Source organism: Oratosquilla oratoria, chromosome 18 (genome assembly GCF_046742065.1).
Source record: "Oratosquilla oratoria isolate Oo_2021 chromosome 18, ASM4674206v1, whole genome shotgun sequence".
Taxonomy (NCBI): Eukaryota; Metazoa; Arthropoda; class Malacostraca; order Stomatopoda; family Squillidae; genus Oratosquilla; species Oratosquilla oratoria.
In genome coordinates, this window is record NC_134794.1 from 59,292,317 (window position 1) to 59,310,861 (window position 18,545).

General features: G+C 35.7%; 1 protein-coding gene across 6 annotated transcripts in view; it reads left to right on the plus strand.

Moving 5' to 3' along the window:
- The window catches only part of Tomosyn (syntaxin-binding protein tomosyn), an 870,373-nt gene that overhangs the window by 833,904 nt on the left and 17,924 nt on the right, over nt 1–18,545 (plus strand). For all 6 annotated transcript variants that reach the window (XM_076202137.1, XM_076202139.1, XM_076202138.1 and 3 more), the window contains one exon: nt 2,306–2,430. In XM_076202137.1, coding sequence (XP_076058252.1) covers nt 2,306–2,430 — 125 coding nt within the window. The remainder of the gene's footprint in view (nt 1–2,305; nt 2,431–18,545) is intronic.

The window sequence follows — 18,545 nt, forward strand, 5'->3', positions numbered from 1 at the left end:
GGCACAAACTGCCCAACCATCTCTTTCTTGTATTATTTCTATTAATCTTGAGTAAAAGCAGTTTGTAAGTTGATCTTCCACTTCAAAATCCAATTTGCTTGGGGTTTAGTATGTTGTTCTCTTCCAAGTGTTTAATCCATTTATTTTTAATAACTCTTTTGCATATTTTTGCAATTGTGCTTGTAAGGGATACTGGTCTATAGTTTGTTGGATTTTCTTTATCTCCTCCTTTGTATATTGGTACAATATTTGCATTTTTCCAATCTTGTGGTACTTTTCCTTCTTTGAGTGAGAAGTCAATTATCTTGTGTATTTTATCTGTAAGTTGATCTATACATTCTTTCAATATCCAGTTCTCTATTCCATTGGGCCTATAAGACTTTCTGACATCAAAGTTCTTTATTTGGTCCCTTATTTCTTTCTGTGTCACTGTTATTTCTTTCATTTTGGGGGATCCTTCTTTGTGTACTTCATCCCATATTTGTGAGCTTTCAATTGTAAATACAGACCTAAAGTGTCTGGTCATTGCTTCAGCCATTTTTACATCTATATATTTTTTGTTTCCTTCATGCAGTTTCACTATTTCATGTTTGTCTTTTAGTTTATCATTTACATATCTGTAAAATAGTTTAGGTTGGTCTTTGCATTTGTCTATTATATCTTTTTTGTAGTTTCTTTTTTCCTTTCTGCATATATCTACATATTCATTTCTCAGTTTGATGTATGTTTGTCATTTATTCACTTTTTTGTATTTTTTCAATTTTTTCCAAGCTTTGTCTCTTCTATCTTTAGCATCACTACACTTTTTATTATACCAACACTTTATATAAACCCTTTTGTTTTTGCTTAGGTACTTGTTTATCTCTTCCCTCCTTATATTTTTCTTTAAAAATGTTCCATTTCTCTTCCATCTTTGTTTCATCATTTGAAAATTATTCCCAGCTATCATTTTGATCTTTTTTTTTCCAAGTTTTACAAAGTCAGTTTTGTTGGACATTAACTTCCTTCTCTGTATTTCTCATTTCTTTTCACATCATTTTGTTCTTTAAGCTCGAACTCTTATTAGTATGTGGTCACTCTTCCCAATTGGCATCTTATAATCCATTTCATCCACAATTTCAGGTTCAGAAGTTAATATCAAGTCTAGTCTCGATGGTTCTTCATTGTGCTTGAGATGGGGTGCCTGAGAAGTATGATAGGGGTTACCAAGCTGGATAGAATGAGAAATGAGGAGGTGAGGAGAACAGGTGGAAAAAGAGTTGGGAGATAGGGTTGGTGAAAGAGTATTGGGATGGCTTCGACACATGGAAAGAATGAGTGAAGAAAGACTACTAAAAGAGGTTTGGAAGGCAGAGGTAGAAGGAGTGAGCATGAGGGATTGACCTAGGATGAGATGAATGGGGTAAAAGGGGCATTGGGAAAGAGAGGATTGTCTCTTGAGGAAGGACAGGAGAGGACAGAAGATAGGGGTGAATGGAGAATGGTTGTATATGGATGATGCTGTAATACATGAGGTGGAATGGGTGGGGGATGGGGGTGAGGGAGTATGTATGAGAAATAATTTGACACAGCTTGAAGGGATTTCTCCGTCTTCTCCTTTTCTGCATGAGGGGACAGAGAGGGGGGTTGCCGATTTAATGAAGTGGCCTTGCTGTGTATGTGCTGTGTCATATGACACTGCTTCTGACCCAGGGCAGTGGGTTAGATGCAGGGATGACCCGTCATCCAGGAGGTGCCAAGATAAGAGGGAGGGAAGAGGGTGGTGGGGAGTGGAGTATGATAGGGATGGAATGGGTGGTAGTGGTTTTATGCCTTTGTTTTTTGGCTACCTTCCATGTAAGGGGGAAAAAGCCTTTGGTATATGTATGTATATTGTGAATATATAGTACAGAGATATTTTCCTGAAGATGTCCCCTAGCAGTGTGGTGGGGGTGAGAATGACCTTGTAGTCTATCCACAAGGCATTAAGAAGGGAGGGGCAACAAGTAGGTTTTGAGTGAATGCATGATGGGTGTGATGTAAGCAGTTCTTTGACTTGTCTACCCCCTTATAAAGGGAAAAAGGCCTTTTCTTACATATCTATATGTGTGCATATTTTGTCAGGTATCCATATTCTAAGAATAAATTTACCACTACATTTTTTTCTGAAAGAGTTAAGTATACATAAGAGTGTGCAAATTGGTATTAATAGGTTGAGAAGATAATGGTTTAACTGTATTTTTAGGGTACTTCAAAATCATATCTATAAATGAATCATTTTTTTCTCTTTTCTTTTTTCTTTCTTTTTTCTTTTTTTTTTTTACAGCAAAGACCTACAGGAGCTGTTAGGGGAGCTTTATGTTGCTTGTGACATGCCTGAACCTCCAAAGCAAAGCTTTTTCAAGGGACTCTTTGGTGGAGCAGTCTCACAGTTCGATAGAGAGGAATTGTGTAAGTAATTTACGTTTTCTGAAGCATGTATGTTATTTCTTTTTTATAACACATCTCAATTTATGTTTAACTTGTATGTAGACCATGCTTTTCCTTTTGATTTATTAACCAGCTTCATACATTAAAGAAAAACAGAATATAATCAGGGTTGGATTAACCATTAAACAAAATAAGTGACCCCCACTTTTTTTCAGTACATGGTGGGTTGGTTACAGAGGAAATCCAAAGCTTGTGGTAAACATTGAAATTACCAAATATAGATATTTCAGAGAAATTAGAGTGGAGACCATACTCCTCTGAAGAGGTGTCAAAGAATTATGGATAATCTTTGGAGTGAGGCAAGAGATGTGCTGTACATTAGTACTGAGTGTAAGAATGAAAATTTGATATGAGCAATGAAGTTGGAAGATGAATGTTGGGAAACACTGGAGAGAGCAAGATTATTGCATTCATGTATGTATGTACATACACACACACACACACACTTTCGTCGAATGGACGGCGAGAATTGGTGTACCGAAGAAAAAGGAAAATCTACATGGATCTCAATGTCCAGGAAGTGCCATATTGTATTTATAGGGAAGAGGAGTGCTCATGGTGTAGTGGGGGAGTGATAGAGAAGGAGAAGGGAAGGGATTATTGAGGGAAATGAGGAAGAGAGGGACACGGTCCAGGAGGCCAGGCATCTTGTAAACAAGAGGCGGACCGACAATAATGATTTTGGTGATGACGGGATCAACAAAAATGTAAAGATTAGAAGTATAGATAAGAGCAGCACAGTGGAAGGTGATGATAGTAGTTTCCAGGGATTTAAAGAGGGTGGGGGGGATACCAACCTTCCCCGATTGGCAAGACTAGAGGAGAAACTTGATAAGATGACCGAACATTGGGAAAACAGGTTCGGTAACGTAGCCAAAATTGCGCAGAGAGTTGAAAGATTGGAAGAACTAGAGAAGGCGAACAAAAATCTAACTAATGAAATAGAAGAATTAAAAAGACAGTTAAAAGCAGTAAAAGAGGAGAATGAAGAATTAAAGAGGAATAATAAAGACAACAAAGAGGCCATAGCAAAAGAAGCACAGGGTTGGAAAAAAATCCAGGAAAACAGTAAAGTTGCATTTACTGACATAATTAAACAGCAAATGAAAGAACAAACTGAAGACTCATTTATCAAAGTGATGAGACAGAAGGAGAATATAGTAAGAGACTTAGCAGATAAAAAGAAATGTATAATTATATTAGGAATGGAAGAGAAATATAACCTAGATAGAACCTCAAGAATCAATGAGGAAAAAGAAAAAGTAAGCAGTTTACTAGAATTAGTTCTGGAAGATGAACCTGAAATCATGAAACAAATTGAAGAGATGTATAGACTTGGAAAGTATAGTACAGACAAGACCAGACCAATTAAGATTAAATTCAGGTCACAAACGACGGCAGAGAATATCTTAACAAAAACAGGGAAACTAGCAGCAAGTGAACAATATAAAAAGGTATGGATAAAAAGAGAAGTGAATAAAGAGGAAAGAGAGGAGGAAAAAATGAAAAGACATGAAGCTAAGGAAAAAAACGAGATGAGAACAGAGTCAGAAAAAGAGAAGTTCTATTGGAGAGTAGTGAATATGAAAGTAAGGAAATACGACATACTAGAGAAAAACAAAAGGGAAATAGAGAATACAATGGAAGTGGCAGAAAACTAAGAGTGTCTTACACAAATATAGATGGATTAATAACAGAATTGAATGAGCTGAATGATTATCTGAAGGAAAAAGAACCGGACATAATGGGAATTGTAGAAACGAAATTAAAAGGTCCACTACCACCCAACAGTATAGGACATGATGCATATAATTATTGGATTAGAAACAGAGAGACAAAGCAAGGGGGTGGAGTTATGTTCCTGACTAAGAAGGATATAAACATGAGGTGTGTCACATATGGAAAGAATACAGTAGAGATGATTATGTTCAAAGTGGAAGACAGAGATAAGAAGAGCAGAAAGTTTGTGATAAATTATGTGCCTCCAAAAACAGCCTCGTGGGAAGAGAGAGAACATAAAAGTATATTAGAGGACACAAGGATAACATTAAATAAGATAATGGAAGATGGAGGAAGAATAGTTATGGGCGACTTTAATTGCAAAGAAGTTTGCTGGGAAGAGATGACAGTAAAGGGTGGAGACGGCTCATGGGGAAATGTTCTACTCGAGATGATTATTGACCATACAATGACACAGTGGATACAGGAGAACACTAGGTATAGAAATGAAGAAGAACCATCGAGACTAGACTTAATAATAACATCTGAACCTAGAATAGTGGAAAAGATTGAATATAAAACATCAGTAAGTAAAAGTGACCACATATTGATTGAACTGGAACTAAATGAGGAAAAATACATGAAAAGAAATGAACAATGTAGGAAAGGAAGAATGATGTATGAAAAGACAAACTTTGATAAAATAAGAGAATTCTTTCAAAAAGAAAACTGGGAAGGAATATACAAAGAAGAAACAACAGTGGAAGAGAAATGGAATATTTTGACAAAAATTTATGAAAATGGAGTGGAAAAGTATGTCCCAAGACAAAAACAAGAAAAAGAATATGTAAAGTGCTGGTACAACAAAAATTGTAGGGAGTTAAAAGACAAAAGAGACAAAGCTTGGACCAAATCGAAGAAAAACAAAAGACCTGAAAAATGGAAAATATATACTTGTTATAGAAATGAATATGTACAAGCGTGCAGAGAGAAGAGAAAATATGAAAAAGATGTCATAGAATAATGTAAAGATCAACCAAAACTATTTTACAGATTTGTAAACAACAAACTGAAAAACAAACAAGATTTGGAGAAATTAAGACAAGGAGGAGTTGACTACACAGAGGAAATAGAAATGGTGGAAATTATGAACAAGCATTTTAAATCAGTGTTTACAAGGGAGAACATACAACCTGAAGAGATCGAATGGAAAGAGAAAGTCCCTCCTATGAAAGAAACAGAAGTATCAAAGAATGAAATAATGAAACATTTGAGTAATCTTGATGTCAGAAAATCGCATGGACCAGATGAAATAGCAAACTGGATACTGAAAGAATGCAGGAATGAACTGGCAGACAAAATACATAGCATAATAAACAGTTCCTTGAAAGAAGGAAAAGTTCCAGAAGATTGGAAAAAAGCAAATTAGTACCTATATGTAAAGGGGGAAATAAAGAAGACCCTACCAACTATAGACCAGTCTCTCTAACAAGTAACAAGTACAATAGCAAAAATTTGTGAAAGAATTATCAAAAGTAGATGGATAAATTATTTAGAAAAAAAACGTGCTAAATCCAAGGCAATTTGGATTCAGACAAGGACGATCATGCGTCACCAATTTAATATGTTTCTATTCAAGGCTAATAGATATAATACACGAAAGAGATGGATGGGCTGATTGTGCATTTCTAGACCTAAAAAAAGCTTTTGACAAAGTACCACATAAGAAGTTGCTTAAGAAATTAGAAACTGAAGGAGAAATACAGGGCAAACTGCTTAAATGGATGGAAGACTTTTTGCAAGGAAGAAAAATGAGAGTAGTGATAAGAGACAAACACTCAAAATGGGATGAAGTAATAAGCGGTGTTCCACAAGGAACAGTTCTGGCCCCAATAATGTTTGCTATATATATTAATGATATGGATGAAGGAATTGAAAGTTATATGAGCTTCTTTGCAGATGATGCAAAAATATTTAAAAAATTGAACACGGAAGAAGATTGTGAGTCACTACAGAGTGATCTAAATAAAGTATGGGAATGGAGTAGGAAGTGGGAGATGGAGTTCAACACTAAAAAGTGTAGTATAATGGAATTTGGAAAAAGCAAAAACAGAATAACAGGATCATATAATTTGGGAGAAGGAATAAAAAAAGTAGAAAATGAGAAGGACCTGGGAGTCATTGTTATGAATAATGTGTCACCTGAGAAACATATAAATAAGATTTTTGGAGAAACTTATAATTTAATAAGAACAATCAAAGTGGCATTTACATACCTGGATGAAGAAATGGTGAAGAAAATTCTAATCACTCTGACAAGACCAAGATTGGAATATGCAGCAACAATGTGGTCACCAAGGACAAAAAAAAATGTGTAACAAAACTTGAAAGAATACAAAGAGCAATTACAAAATTGGTACCAACACTCTCAAAACTATCATATGAAGAGAGACTAGCAAAACTTGAACTACAGACACTAGAGCAATGAAGAGAGAGAGGAGATTTGGTAACTATTCACAGAATCATGAAAGGCATAGAAATTATTGATAGAGAGAATCTGATAAAATGGGATGATAGAAATACATGAGGACATGGAAAGAAAATCAAGAAAGACACCTATAGAAGAGATGTGAAAAAGAACAGCTTTCCTCACAGAGTAATAGACAGTTGGAACAAGGTAGAAGAGAAAGTGGTGTGTGCAAAAACAATACATGAATTTAAAAATAGTTTAGATAAAATGAGATATGAAGACGGGACACCACGAGCATAGCTCCCCTTCCTGTAAAATACAACTATGTAAATACACGATCGGCAAAGAGACAGCAACAATTGGAACTCAGGAAAAACAAAATTTTTGTGGATTTCAAAGACGAGTGAGTACCTGTGTTGTGTTAATAAGGATAGGGGAAAGCTCATGGTGTAGTAGGCAGGTGAAGAAACAGGAGAAGTGGAGGAATTATTGAAGAAAATGGAAGAAAATAATGAAGGAGACGAACAGGCTCCCCTGGACTTAAGAAGGAATGTAAACAAAAGGTCTGCAGACGACGCAGGTGAAGTTGAAAATATCAGTAAAGGCATTAAAATTAGAAATATAGAAAAGAACAACACAATAGAAAGTGGAGATGATTATTTCTATGGATTTAATGAGGGAGGGGATGACAACCTCCCCCAATTTTGGGGGCACATAAATCACTGCAAACTTTCTGGATTTATGTTACTATCTTTGATTCTTATTGTGGTCTGTTCTCTTTACTATTCTTTACTGTTCTTTACTGTTCTCTCCATATGTAACTTTCATCACATATAAGTTTTTCTTAATCAGGAACATGACTCCTCCACCCTGTTTCTCTTCTCTATTTCTAAGCCAAGCCAGTGACTATATAATCCATGTCCAATACTGGTAATGGTGGCCACCTTAATTCCCATTATGCTTTGTTTTTCCTCCGACAGGTAATCATTTACTTCATTTAATCATGAGATTAATCTGCCTATATTGGTATAAGCTAATTTTAGTTTTCTACTCCATCCATCTCAGTCTTTGAACCTTTTTTTTTTATTATTATTATTATTATTCTATTTATTTTATTATTATTTTATTTTTATTTATTTATTTTTTTATTTTTTTCAATATACCATTTCTTCAGTCCATGTCTAACACTCTCCAATAGAACTACATTTTCTTGGTCTCCGTTCTTTTCTCATTTTCATTAGCTTCTTTAGCTTCACTTCTTAATATCTTATCTCTTTCTCTTTCCTCATAATTCATATCTCTTTATCCATATACTTTTGTAGTGTTCACTTGCTAATTTTCTTGTTTTTGCTCAAATTTATTTTGCTGCCATTTGCGACCTTAATTTGATCTTTAGGGGTTGATTTTTTCCTTCTGCATATTTGTATGTACCCATTTTGTGCAGTTCCTTTATTTCCTTTTCTATTTCTTGCTCTTCATCTTGTACTACTTTTAGAACTTTTCTTGCCAATTCTTTTTCTAGCTGTACTTCCCTTCTTCCTGGTCCTCCTCAACTGCTTGGCATACTTCCTCCAGCTCTGGGTCCTCCTGCTGTAGTCGGATGAGTTCCTCCCTATCTATGGCCATCTCACAGATCATCTCTGTTAGGATGTCATCTCCCTGGTCTCCTCCTACAACTGCTGTTACCTGCTTTCCTTCATCTCCCTGGTCTCCTGCTACATCTTTTGCTGCTACCTGCTTTCCTTCATCTCCCTGGTTTTCTGCTACATCTTTTGCTGCTATCTGCTTTCCTCACCAAGTTCATTTTGTGACTCCTTCAGGACCATATCTGCAGTGTCTGCATCAAACAGTGGACCCAGGGTGTCATCACCTTGTTCATCTTCCTCTCATGGTTTCATGGCCTGGTATCTGGTGATAACGACCATGGGGTTGGCCATGTCAGCTTCATCTGTGTGTGTCTCTCTGGTTATGGGGACATCTACCGCCTTGAGTCTAACCTGGACTATCTCATATACATTATTCCCGAGGACGTATATTCTTTTTACTGGAAGTTCTACTACTACCTCAGCACTCATTGTTTGACCATCTGTCTCAAGTAACACCTTAACTAGGGGTGCTAATGTCACCACTCCTCCAGCTAATCCTATGGTGAACTGACCTATGTGCCTATTTTCTAATCCTGGTATCATATAAGGCCTCATAATGGTACAGGATGCCCCTGTGTCTCGCAGAGCCTTGACCGCATACTTCCTTTCACTCCCCTCTGTTTCTATATTGGCATTTTTCTCATAAGGTAGCCACTCTTGGCTGACTCCTGTTTTTCTGGTCTCGTCTAACCTCACTCCATCTACATGGAATGTTACATGAGCTTCTTTGCAGATGATGCAAAAAATTTTAAGAAATTTGGATACTGAAACGGACTGTGATTTACTACAGAAAGATCTAAATAGGGTCTGGGAGTGGAGTCAGTATTGGGAAGTGGACTTCAACATAAGAAATGTAGCATAATGGAATTAGGAAAAAATTTAAAAAAGGATATCAGGACAGTATAAAATTGGTGAAAAGGAAGTAAAGAAAGTGGGATTTGAAGAAGGCCTGGAAATGATCATCACAGAAGATATGCCCCATCACAAACATAGACAAAATTATTGGTGAAACCTATAACTTGCTAAGGTCAATAAAAATGGCTTTTACTTACTTGGATGAAGAAATGGTAAAGAAAATACTAGTCACATGGCCTAAATTGGAGTATGTAGCGACACTATGGTCACCCATTACTAAAAAGAATATAAGGAAAAGTGAGAGAATCCAGAGAGTAACTATAAAGATGGCCCCAACACTATCAAAAATGTCATATGAAGAAAGATTGTCAAAAATAGAACTACTGACTCTGGAACAAAGGAGAGTAAGAGGTGACTCGTCGACCATCTACAGAATTATGAGAGGTGTGGAAGTCCTTGATAGAGATGACTTACTAAATTGGGATAAGAGAAACACAAGAGGACATGGAAAAAAACTCAAAAAGGACAGTTATAGAAGAGACCTGAAAAAGAACAGCTTTCCCCACAGAGTGGTGGATGTATAGAACATACTAGATGAAACAATAGTGTGTACAAAAACAATACAATAATTTAAGAGCAAATTAGATATGGCAAGATACAGAGACGGGACATCACGAGTGTAGCTCCCCTTCCCATAAGATACAACTAGGTAAATAGAGACAAGCGAACATCCAGACTAACAACACATAAAAATTGGAGTGCCTGAGAAACATATTAAAAATAAAACATCTCAACATTGCTACAATAGCAGGATACATATTTTGTGTTAAATGGGAAAGGGAATACTTGTGGATGCCTGAGATGATTTAATTACAGTACAAATACTGAGTATTGAAGAAAACTGGAAGGTAATGAAAACAGGCCAGAGAAGTCCCCTGGTGGCAAAACATTGAAGCGAAACATAAATATTAATTCAGAGCCATCTACTGGTTACAAAAGTGATAGAAAATGTAAACATGAGCTTTAGATCCCCTTTAGGTATGAAAAGGTAGAACCTTTTCCTGGATTTACTGGGTATGAGAAAAGACTTTTTGGTAAAATTATAGACATACAGAGGGATTTACAAAGAATTACAAAGGAGGACCATGCTGACAGGATACCTTTTGGTTCATAACTAGGTTGGATGCAAAAGTATATATATAATGATAAATAAATAGATAAATTATAATGATATAAATAGTTATAGAATAAATAGGTAAAATTAAATGATAAACAAACAGGTAAATAATAAATTGACAGATAACTAATAATAAATAATAAGCAAATAATAAACAGACAAATAATAACAAACAAATAATATAAAATAGATGGCAAGCATTACAGCATCTTCCTTATGTGTTTATCTAAATGAGTCTTAAAGCTTCAAACTGAATTACATTGCACTGCCTCTGCAGGAAATGATTCCATTCATTAACCACTTCAATACGGGACTTAAATCTCGCGGGCAGCAGCCAATGCCAGCCGTACGACGTAACGAAATAATATTCGCATCATAAAATATAGTCGCCGCTTATATCGATCGTTCTCTCTTTCACCCGCGAATTTTGAAAACCACAGAGAATGGGATTAACGCGCATTTGGGAGAATGTAAAAACACAGGGGCGACTACAATAAATATAATCAAGACGCCGATATGGCAGCGTCGCGAATCCACTTGCTCCTCATGACGCCTACGTGTGCGGCACCGTATGGAAGGGGTTAACTACACGGTTGGCAAAAGTTGTTTATACTCGCTTCCAAATTAAATCTATTTCCTGACAGTTTGAAACCATTATTTCTTGGATTCTCATTCAATGTAAAAATTTTGTCACTTTTGATGTTGTCAATTCCCTATAGAATCTTAGATACCTGTATCAAGTCACCTCTGAGTCTGCTTCATGACCTCAGCTCAGTCTGCTTCACAACCTTAGCTAGAGAGCTCAGTATGCTACGTGACCTCAGCTAGAGAACTCATTTTCTGCACAGACACCAGCTAGCGAATACCTGTGAAATTTATATCTCCAAATAGTGACAAGTGATTGTGTTGTGTTTTTGTTATTGTATACATATAGCACTATACAGTTACAGATATAAGATAAAGTGTAGTGTTCTATTTAAATTCAAAACAGTATTATGTTACTGTACTCCAAAGGTAGGAGAAATAGTATAAGGTAAGCAGAGTAAGTTTCATGTATTTAGTTTATTAGAGACCACTTTGGTTTCTTTTGTTGATTTATATTTTCTCTTTGCCGTTTGTATTGCCAAAGGAGGAGCGAAATGGCTTGTGAAGGTTGTATGAACCTGGAGGACTGTCTCAGGATGTGTGAGGAGGAAATTCGTCTTCTCAGGAGTGCACTCTGTGAGAAGAGTGAATCCTCCCCACAACCCAAAGAGTGTTCCACTTCTTCCCCTTCTGTCACTGCTGTGAGCAAGTGGCATTCTGTGGGATCCCATTTGTTGAGCCCACATTCAGTAAGCGGGTGTCTTGTGGAGCAACCGCTGGCTCTAGCCAATCTGCTGGAAGATGAAGTGGCTGAAAATCATGAGTTCTTGGTGGTGGGTGACTCCGTGGTGCAAGGCTATGACAACATGCTGCAGCAAAAGAATAAATGACGTTGCAAGCTTGTATGTCACCCGGACCATGGGATCGCCGATTGTACCCAAACCATCAGGGAGAAAAGATGGACAAACACAGTTACGATTGTTCATATGGGAAGTAACGATATGGGTAGGGTGAGATCAGAGGAACTTGTTCAGAATTGCAGGGTCTTCCTTCAGGAGATGAAGGAACATGGGAGCCGTCATATAGTCTGTGAGATCCTCCCGAGGATCTACGCAGGCTTGTGTTGGAACAGTAGAGCCATAGGGTTCAATAATAGGATATCACATTTGTGCACGCAACTGGGATACCACTTTCTTGATCCTTGGTATCTCCTTTCCAGGCGTCATAACCTTTACGCTTCTGATGGGATCCACCTTACCCGCAGAGGCAAAGATGTTCTTACAAACCTCATTTTGGGAGTTTGTAATGAACTAGTTCCTTTTTTAGGGTAGAAGCCCAAAGGGAAGGGGAAATAGAGTGTATTGGGGAAAACAGAATCAGAGTATAGCATTAATGTAGAAAAATATGCCAGCATAGGACAAACTATAATTTTAAGATATAATGTTGGTAGAGGATGAAGTGTTACATTAGGATGCAATGTTAAAGGACAAAATGTCACGATGGGATGTAATGACAGTGGAGGACAAAGGATCACGATGGGATGTAATAACAGTGGAGGACAAAATATGATGATGGGATGTAATGATAATGGAGGAAAAAATATCACGGTAGGATATAATGTCAGTGGAGGACAAAGCATAATTTTAGGAAGGGATGCAGGACAAATTTCAATAAAGGACAAATATCATGATGGGATGTATTGACAGTGGAAGACAAAAGATCATGGTGGGATGTAATGACAGTGAAAGACAAAAGATCACGATAGGATGTAATGATACTGGAGGAAAAATATCACGGTAGGATATAATGTCACTGGAGGACAAAATATAATTCTAAGAAGGGATGCTGGACAGAATGTCAATGAACGACGGAAGGCTGGTGTGAATCGCGGTGACGTAGGGGGACAAAGTGTACAAAAGAGATCGGATGACCGTGAGCGACCAGATGTCTGTAATGGGGGAAATGTTAATGAGGCATTGAATGTCAATGAAGGACCAAATATCAATATAGAGCAAGGTGTCAATAAAAAACAAAATTATAATGTAAGGCATGATATTGAAACTCAGAACGTGTCAAAAAGAACTAATCACAATTTTTTTAAAACCATGTACTTTAATGCTCGTAGTATTGGGAACAAATTTAAAGAAATACAGGCGTATATCAAAAGCAAAAATCTCAATATGATAGGAATTACCGAGACATGGTTAACCCCTTCCATACGGTGCCGCACACGTAGGTGTCATGGGGAGCGGGTGTATTCGCGAGGCTGCCATATCGGCGTCTTGATTATATTTATTGTAGTCGCCCCTCCATAATGACATTCTTTCTAATTCTTTTGTAATCGCATTTTCTATGGTTATCAAAATTCACGGGTGAAGAGAGAACGATCGATATAAGCGGTGACTATATTTTATGATGCGAGTATTATTACGACACGTCATACGGCTGGCATTGGCTGCTGCCACCGAGATCTAAGTCCATGACGCCTACGTGTGCGGCACTGTATGGAAGGGGTTAAATGGTAAAGAGTTCGAAGCTGAATTTAATATTGTGGGATTTAAACACTTTCATCAGGATAGAAACCTCGAAAAAGGTGGGAGTGTTCTGTTGTACATTAAAAACAATGTCCATGCTTGTGTTGTAGAGAAAGTGAAACAGGATGCATATGATAGTTTGTGGGTAGTATTAACCCAAACAAATTGACAAAAAATTAATGTACGTGTAATTTGTAGGCCAAAGACATTATCATTAGCAGGCGACAAACTGTTATTTCAAGAACTGTCTGATTTCTGCAACCGGGATTTATTGATAATGGGTGATTTCAATTTTACTGACATTGATTGGATGACCCTTGAACATAGCCATATAGGGAGTCGTTTGATTGAGTTTCTTGGTGACAATTACTTAGTTCAGCATGTAAAAGAGCCCACAACCCATGGAAACTTACTTGATCTATTGATCGCTAGCCACGAAAACATGATAACTGATGTAAAAGTCAGTGATACTGTTGCAAATAACGATCACAACTTAGATTCAAACTACTAAAAAAATTAGAATAGATAATTGTGTATCTAAAATACCTGATTTCAGTAAAGTTCAGTTCATAGGACTGTGTAAGGAGCTTCAGATCTCAGATTTGGAGGCAAAATCAAGTGAAAGACCTGTAGATCAGATGTGGGAAATATTTCAAAATATGCTCACTAAGATGATTCATACTTACATTCCTTTCAAGGACGTCCCCCAAATCAGGCTCGCCCAAAATGGCTTGACAAAGAAACTGAAAAAAGTATTGCTAAAAAGAGACAGGCATATAAGAAATATAAGTGCTCGGGTGCATCTAATGACTATGAAAGTTATGTATTAATACAGAGAGATTTATAAAAGACAATAAAAAAACGAAAACAACAATATGAAATTAATATCGCTGATAAATCCAAAGAGAATCCCAAAGAATTCTATAGTTACATTAGAGATAAAAAGGTTGTTAGAAATCACATTGGTCCAATATTATCTGCTGACGGTCAACTTGAATATTCAAATGAAGGAATGTGTAATATTTTAAACAGTTATTATAGCTCAGTATTCAAACATGAAACACCTCAAAATGAACTACAAACTGAAACCTGTGGAAAGTCTTGGGTAAACTTACTACGGTAAATATAACAAAAGGAAAAATTAAAAGGTGTATAGAGACACTCAAAGTTAATAAAACACCAGGGCCTGACGGTTGGCATCCAAGAATCTTAAAGGAAATGAAAAAGGAGATTGTTGTTCCATCAGAAATTATTTTCAAGAAATCCATCATATCTGGAGATGTCCCAAGAGAATGGAAGCTAGCTAATGTTACTCCCATATTAAAAAACTGTGGCAATTTTTTTTAATTATAGACCTATAAATTTTACTTCAATCGTAGGAAAAAATCTGGAAACTATCATTAGAGATGCTACAAAGGATTACAAAGGCGGAGCATACTGACAGGAGACCTTTTGGTCCATATCTAGGTTGGATGCGAAAAAAATCAAAGTAATAATAAATGAATAAATAAAAACTATAATAATGTAAATAACAAATAAAATACATAAATAAATGCATAGGTCTAGTTAAATAATAAAAAAACAGATAAATAGTATATAACAATAAATTGACATATAACTAATAATTAATGAGAATCAAACTGACATGATAACAAAACAAAAACAAATAATATAAAGTAAATGATAATCACTACAGTATCTTGCTTAGGCATTTATCTAAATGATTCTTAAAGCATCGAACTGAACTACATTGCACTGCCTCTGTAGGAAGTTTATTCCATTCATTAACTACATGGTTGGCAAAGTTGTTTCTAGTTTTTAGAAAGAAACCGTTTGATAAGTGATAGCCAGCATCGTTTCAGACAAAAACGTTCTTGCATGACTAACTCGAATTCTACAACACGGTTATCTCGAATTATGACAAAAGAAACAGTATAGATTTAATATATCTAGACTTTGCAAAAGCTTTTGATACAGTCCCCCGCAAAAATACTACTTACTAAATTAGCTTCACATGGAATAAGTGGTAGCCTATTAAGTTGGACTAGTAATTGGTTGAATGACCGAAAACCGAGAGTTGTTTTAAATGGAAAAACTTCTGGATGGAAAAATGTTACAAGTGGAATTCCTCAGGGTTCCGATCTTGGGCCACTTCTATTCATAGTATATGTAAATAATACAGACCATGGACTAAAATCTACTGTTTCCAGATTTGCTGATGATACACAACTGCAGAATGGCAAATGATCACTTAAACCAATTGGATATTCAAGAAGATTTAGATAGATTACAGCAATGGTCTGTAAAGTGGCTAATGAAATTTAACACAAGTAAATGCAAGGTAATGCACATAGGTAGAAATAACAGTAAGTACAATTACAAGTTATTTGGAAATTCGTTAACAAAAGTGAATAGTGAAAAAGATCTCTGCATAATTATCAGTAACAATCTCAAATCATCCAAGCAGTGTATTTCAGCCTCTGAGAAAGCAAATAAGATTCTAGGACTGATTGCATGATCTTTTGACTTCAAAAGTCCATCACTCATTAACAGGCTATATAAATCGTTAGTTCGTCCACATTTGGAATATGCTGTTTCCGTATGGTCACCGAATCTCATTAAAGACATTGACAGATTGGAAAAAGTACAACGGCGAGCCACAAAACTGATTCCAAATATAAAGAATAAATCATACAAAAATCGACTAAAACATATCAATCTGTTTTCCTTAAAAAAAAAAGTGTAGACTCAGAGGTGACTTGATACAGGTCTTTAAGATTCTAAAGGGAATTGACAACATCAAAAGTGACAAAATCTTCACACTGAATGAGAATCCAACAAGAAACAATGGTCTCAAACTGTCCAGAAATAGATTTAATTTGGAAGCGAGTAGAAATAACTTTGCCAACCGTGTAGTTAATAAATAGAATAAACTTCCTGCAGAAGCAGTGCAATGTAGTTCAGTTCGAAGCTTTAAGAATCATTTAGATAAACTCCTAAGCAATATGCTGTAATGATTATCATTTATTTTATTTGTCTATTTGTCTTGTTATCATTTATCTGTTTATCATTATTTGCTTGATTCTCATTTATTATTAGTTATATGTCAATTTATTATTACTGTATTTACCATTTACCTGTTTGTTTACTATTAAACCATACCTATGCATTTATTTATGTATTTTATTTATTTACATTATTATATATTCATTTATTCATTTATTTATTATTATTTTTGCATCCGACCTAGATATGGACCAAGGAGTCTCCTGTCAGCGTGCTCCACCTTTGTAATCCTTTGTAGATATGTTTTAGTCAATTTTTGTATGATTTATTTTTGATATTTGGAATCTGTTTTGTGGCTCACCATTGTACTTTTTCCAATTTGTCAAGGTTTATAATGAGATTCAGTGACCATACAGAAATAGCACATTCCAAATGTGGATGAACTAACAATTTATATAGCTTGCTAATGAGAGATGGATTTTTGAAGTCAAAAGATTGCACAATCAGTTCTAGAATCTTATTTGCTTTCTCAGAGGCTGAAATACACTGCTTGGATGATTTTAGATCGTTACTGATAATTATGCCGAGATCCTTTTCACTACCCACTCTTGTTAACGAATTTCCAAATAACTTATAATCGTACTTACTGTTATTTTTACCTATGTGCATAACCTGCATTTACTTGTGTTAAATTTCGTCAGCCTCTTTTCAGATCATTGCTGTAATTTATCTAAATATTCTTAAATATCTAATAGTTTTAAGTGATCATTTGCCATTCCACACATTTTTGTATCATCATTAAATTTAGAGACAATAGATTTCAGTCCATGATCTATATCATTTATATATACTGTGAATAGAAGTGGCCCAAGAATGGAACCCTGAGGAACTCCACTTGTAACATTTTTCCATCCAGAAGTTTTGCCATTTAAAACAACTCTCTGTTTTCGATCATTCATGCAATTACTAGTCCAACTTAATAGGCTACCACTTATTCCATGTGAAGCTAATTTAGTAAGTAGTCTTTCGCAGGGGACTGTATCAAAAGCTTTTGCAAAGTCTAGATATATTAAATCTATATTGTTTCTTTTGTCGTTATTCAAGATAACTGTGCTGTAGAATTCGAATAAGTCACGCAAGAATGTTTGTCTGAATCCATGTTGGCTGTCATTTATCAAACAGTTTCTAAATGATGTTTGATAGCATCTCTGATGATAGTTTCCATAATTTTTCCTACGATTGAAGTCAAGCTTATAGGCTTGTAGTTATTTGGTTTATTTTTGTCACCTTTTTTGAATGTGGGAGTAACAGTAGCTAGCTTCCATTCTTTTGGGACATATCATGATAGGATGGATTTCTTGAAAATAATTTATAATGGAAAAACAAGCTCATTTTTCATTTTCTTTAAGATTTTTGGATGCCAACAGTCAGGTCCTGGTGTTTTATTGAGTTTGAGTTTTTCTATACACCTTTTAATTTTTTCTTTTGTAGTAAGTTCACCCTTTCAATTTATCAGCAATATTCATTTTGTATTATTTCAATTTTTTGTCTTTTTTAAATATCTTTGTATTATTACACAACTTCGATAGTCATTAGGTACACCCAAACACTTGTATTTCTTATAAGCTTGTCCCTTTTTAGCAGTACTTTTTTCAGTTTTTTGTCGAGCCATTTTGGGCAAGCCTGATTTGGGGGGGTGTCTGTCCTTAAACAGGATGTAAGTATGAATCATCTTAGTAAGCATATTTTGAAATATTTCCACAGCTGATCTACCAGTCTCTCGCTTAATTTTGCCTCCCAATCTCTAAGCTGAAGCTCCTGACATAGTCCTATGAACAAACTTGACTGAAATCAGGTATTTTATATACACAAGTATCTTTTCTAATTTTTTTAGTTTGATTCTGAGTTATGATCACTACTTGCAATAGTTTCACCAACTTCTACATCAGTTATCATGCTTTTGTAGCTAGTGATCAATAAATCAAGTAAATTTCCATGTGTTGTGGGCTCTTTTATGTGCTGAACTAAGTAATTCTCACCAAGAAAATCTACAGCTACCTATATGGCCATGTTTAAGGGTCATC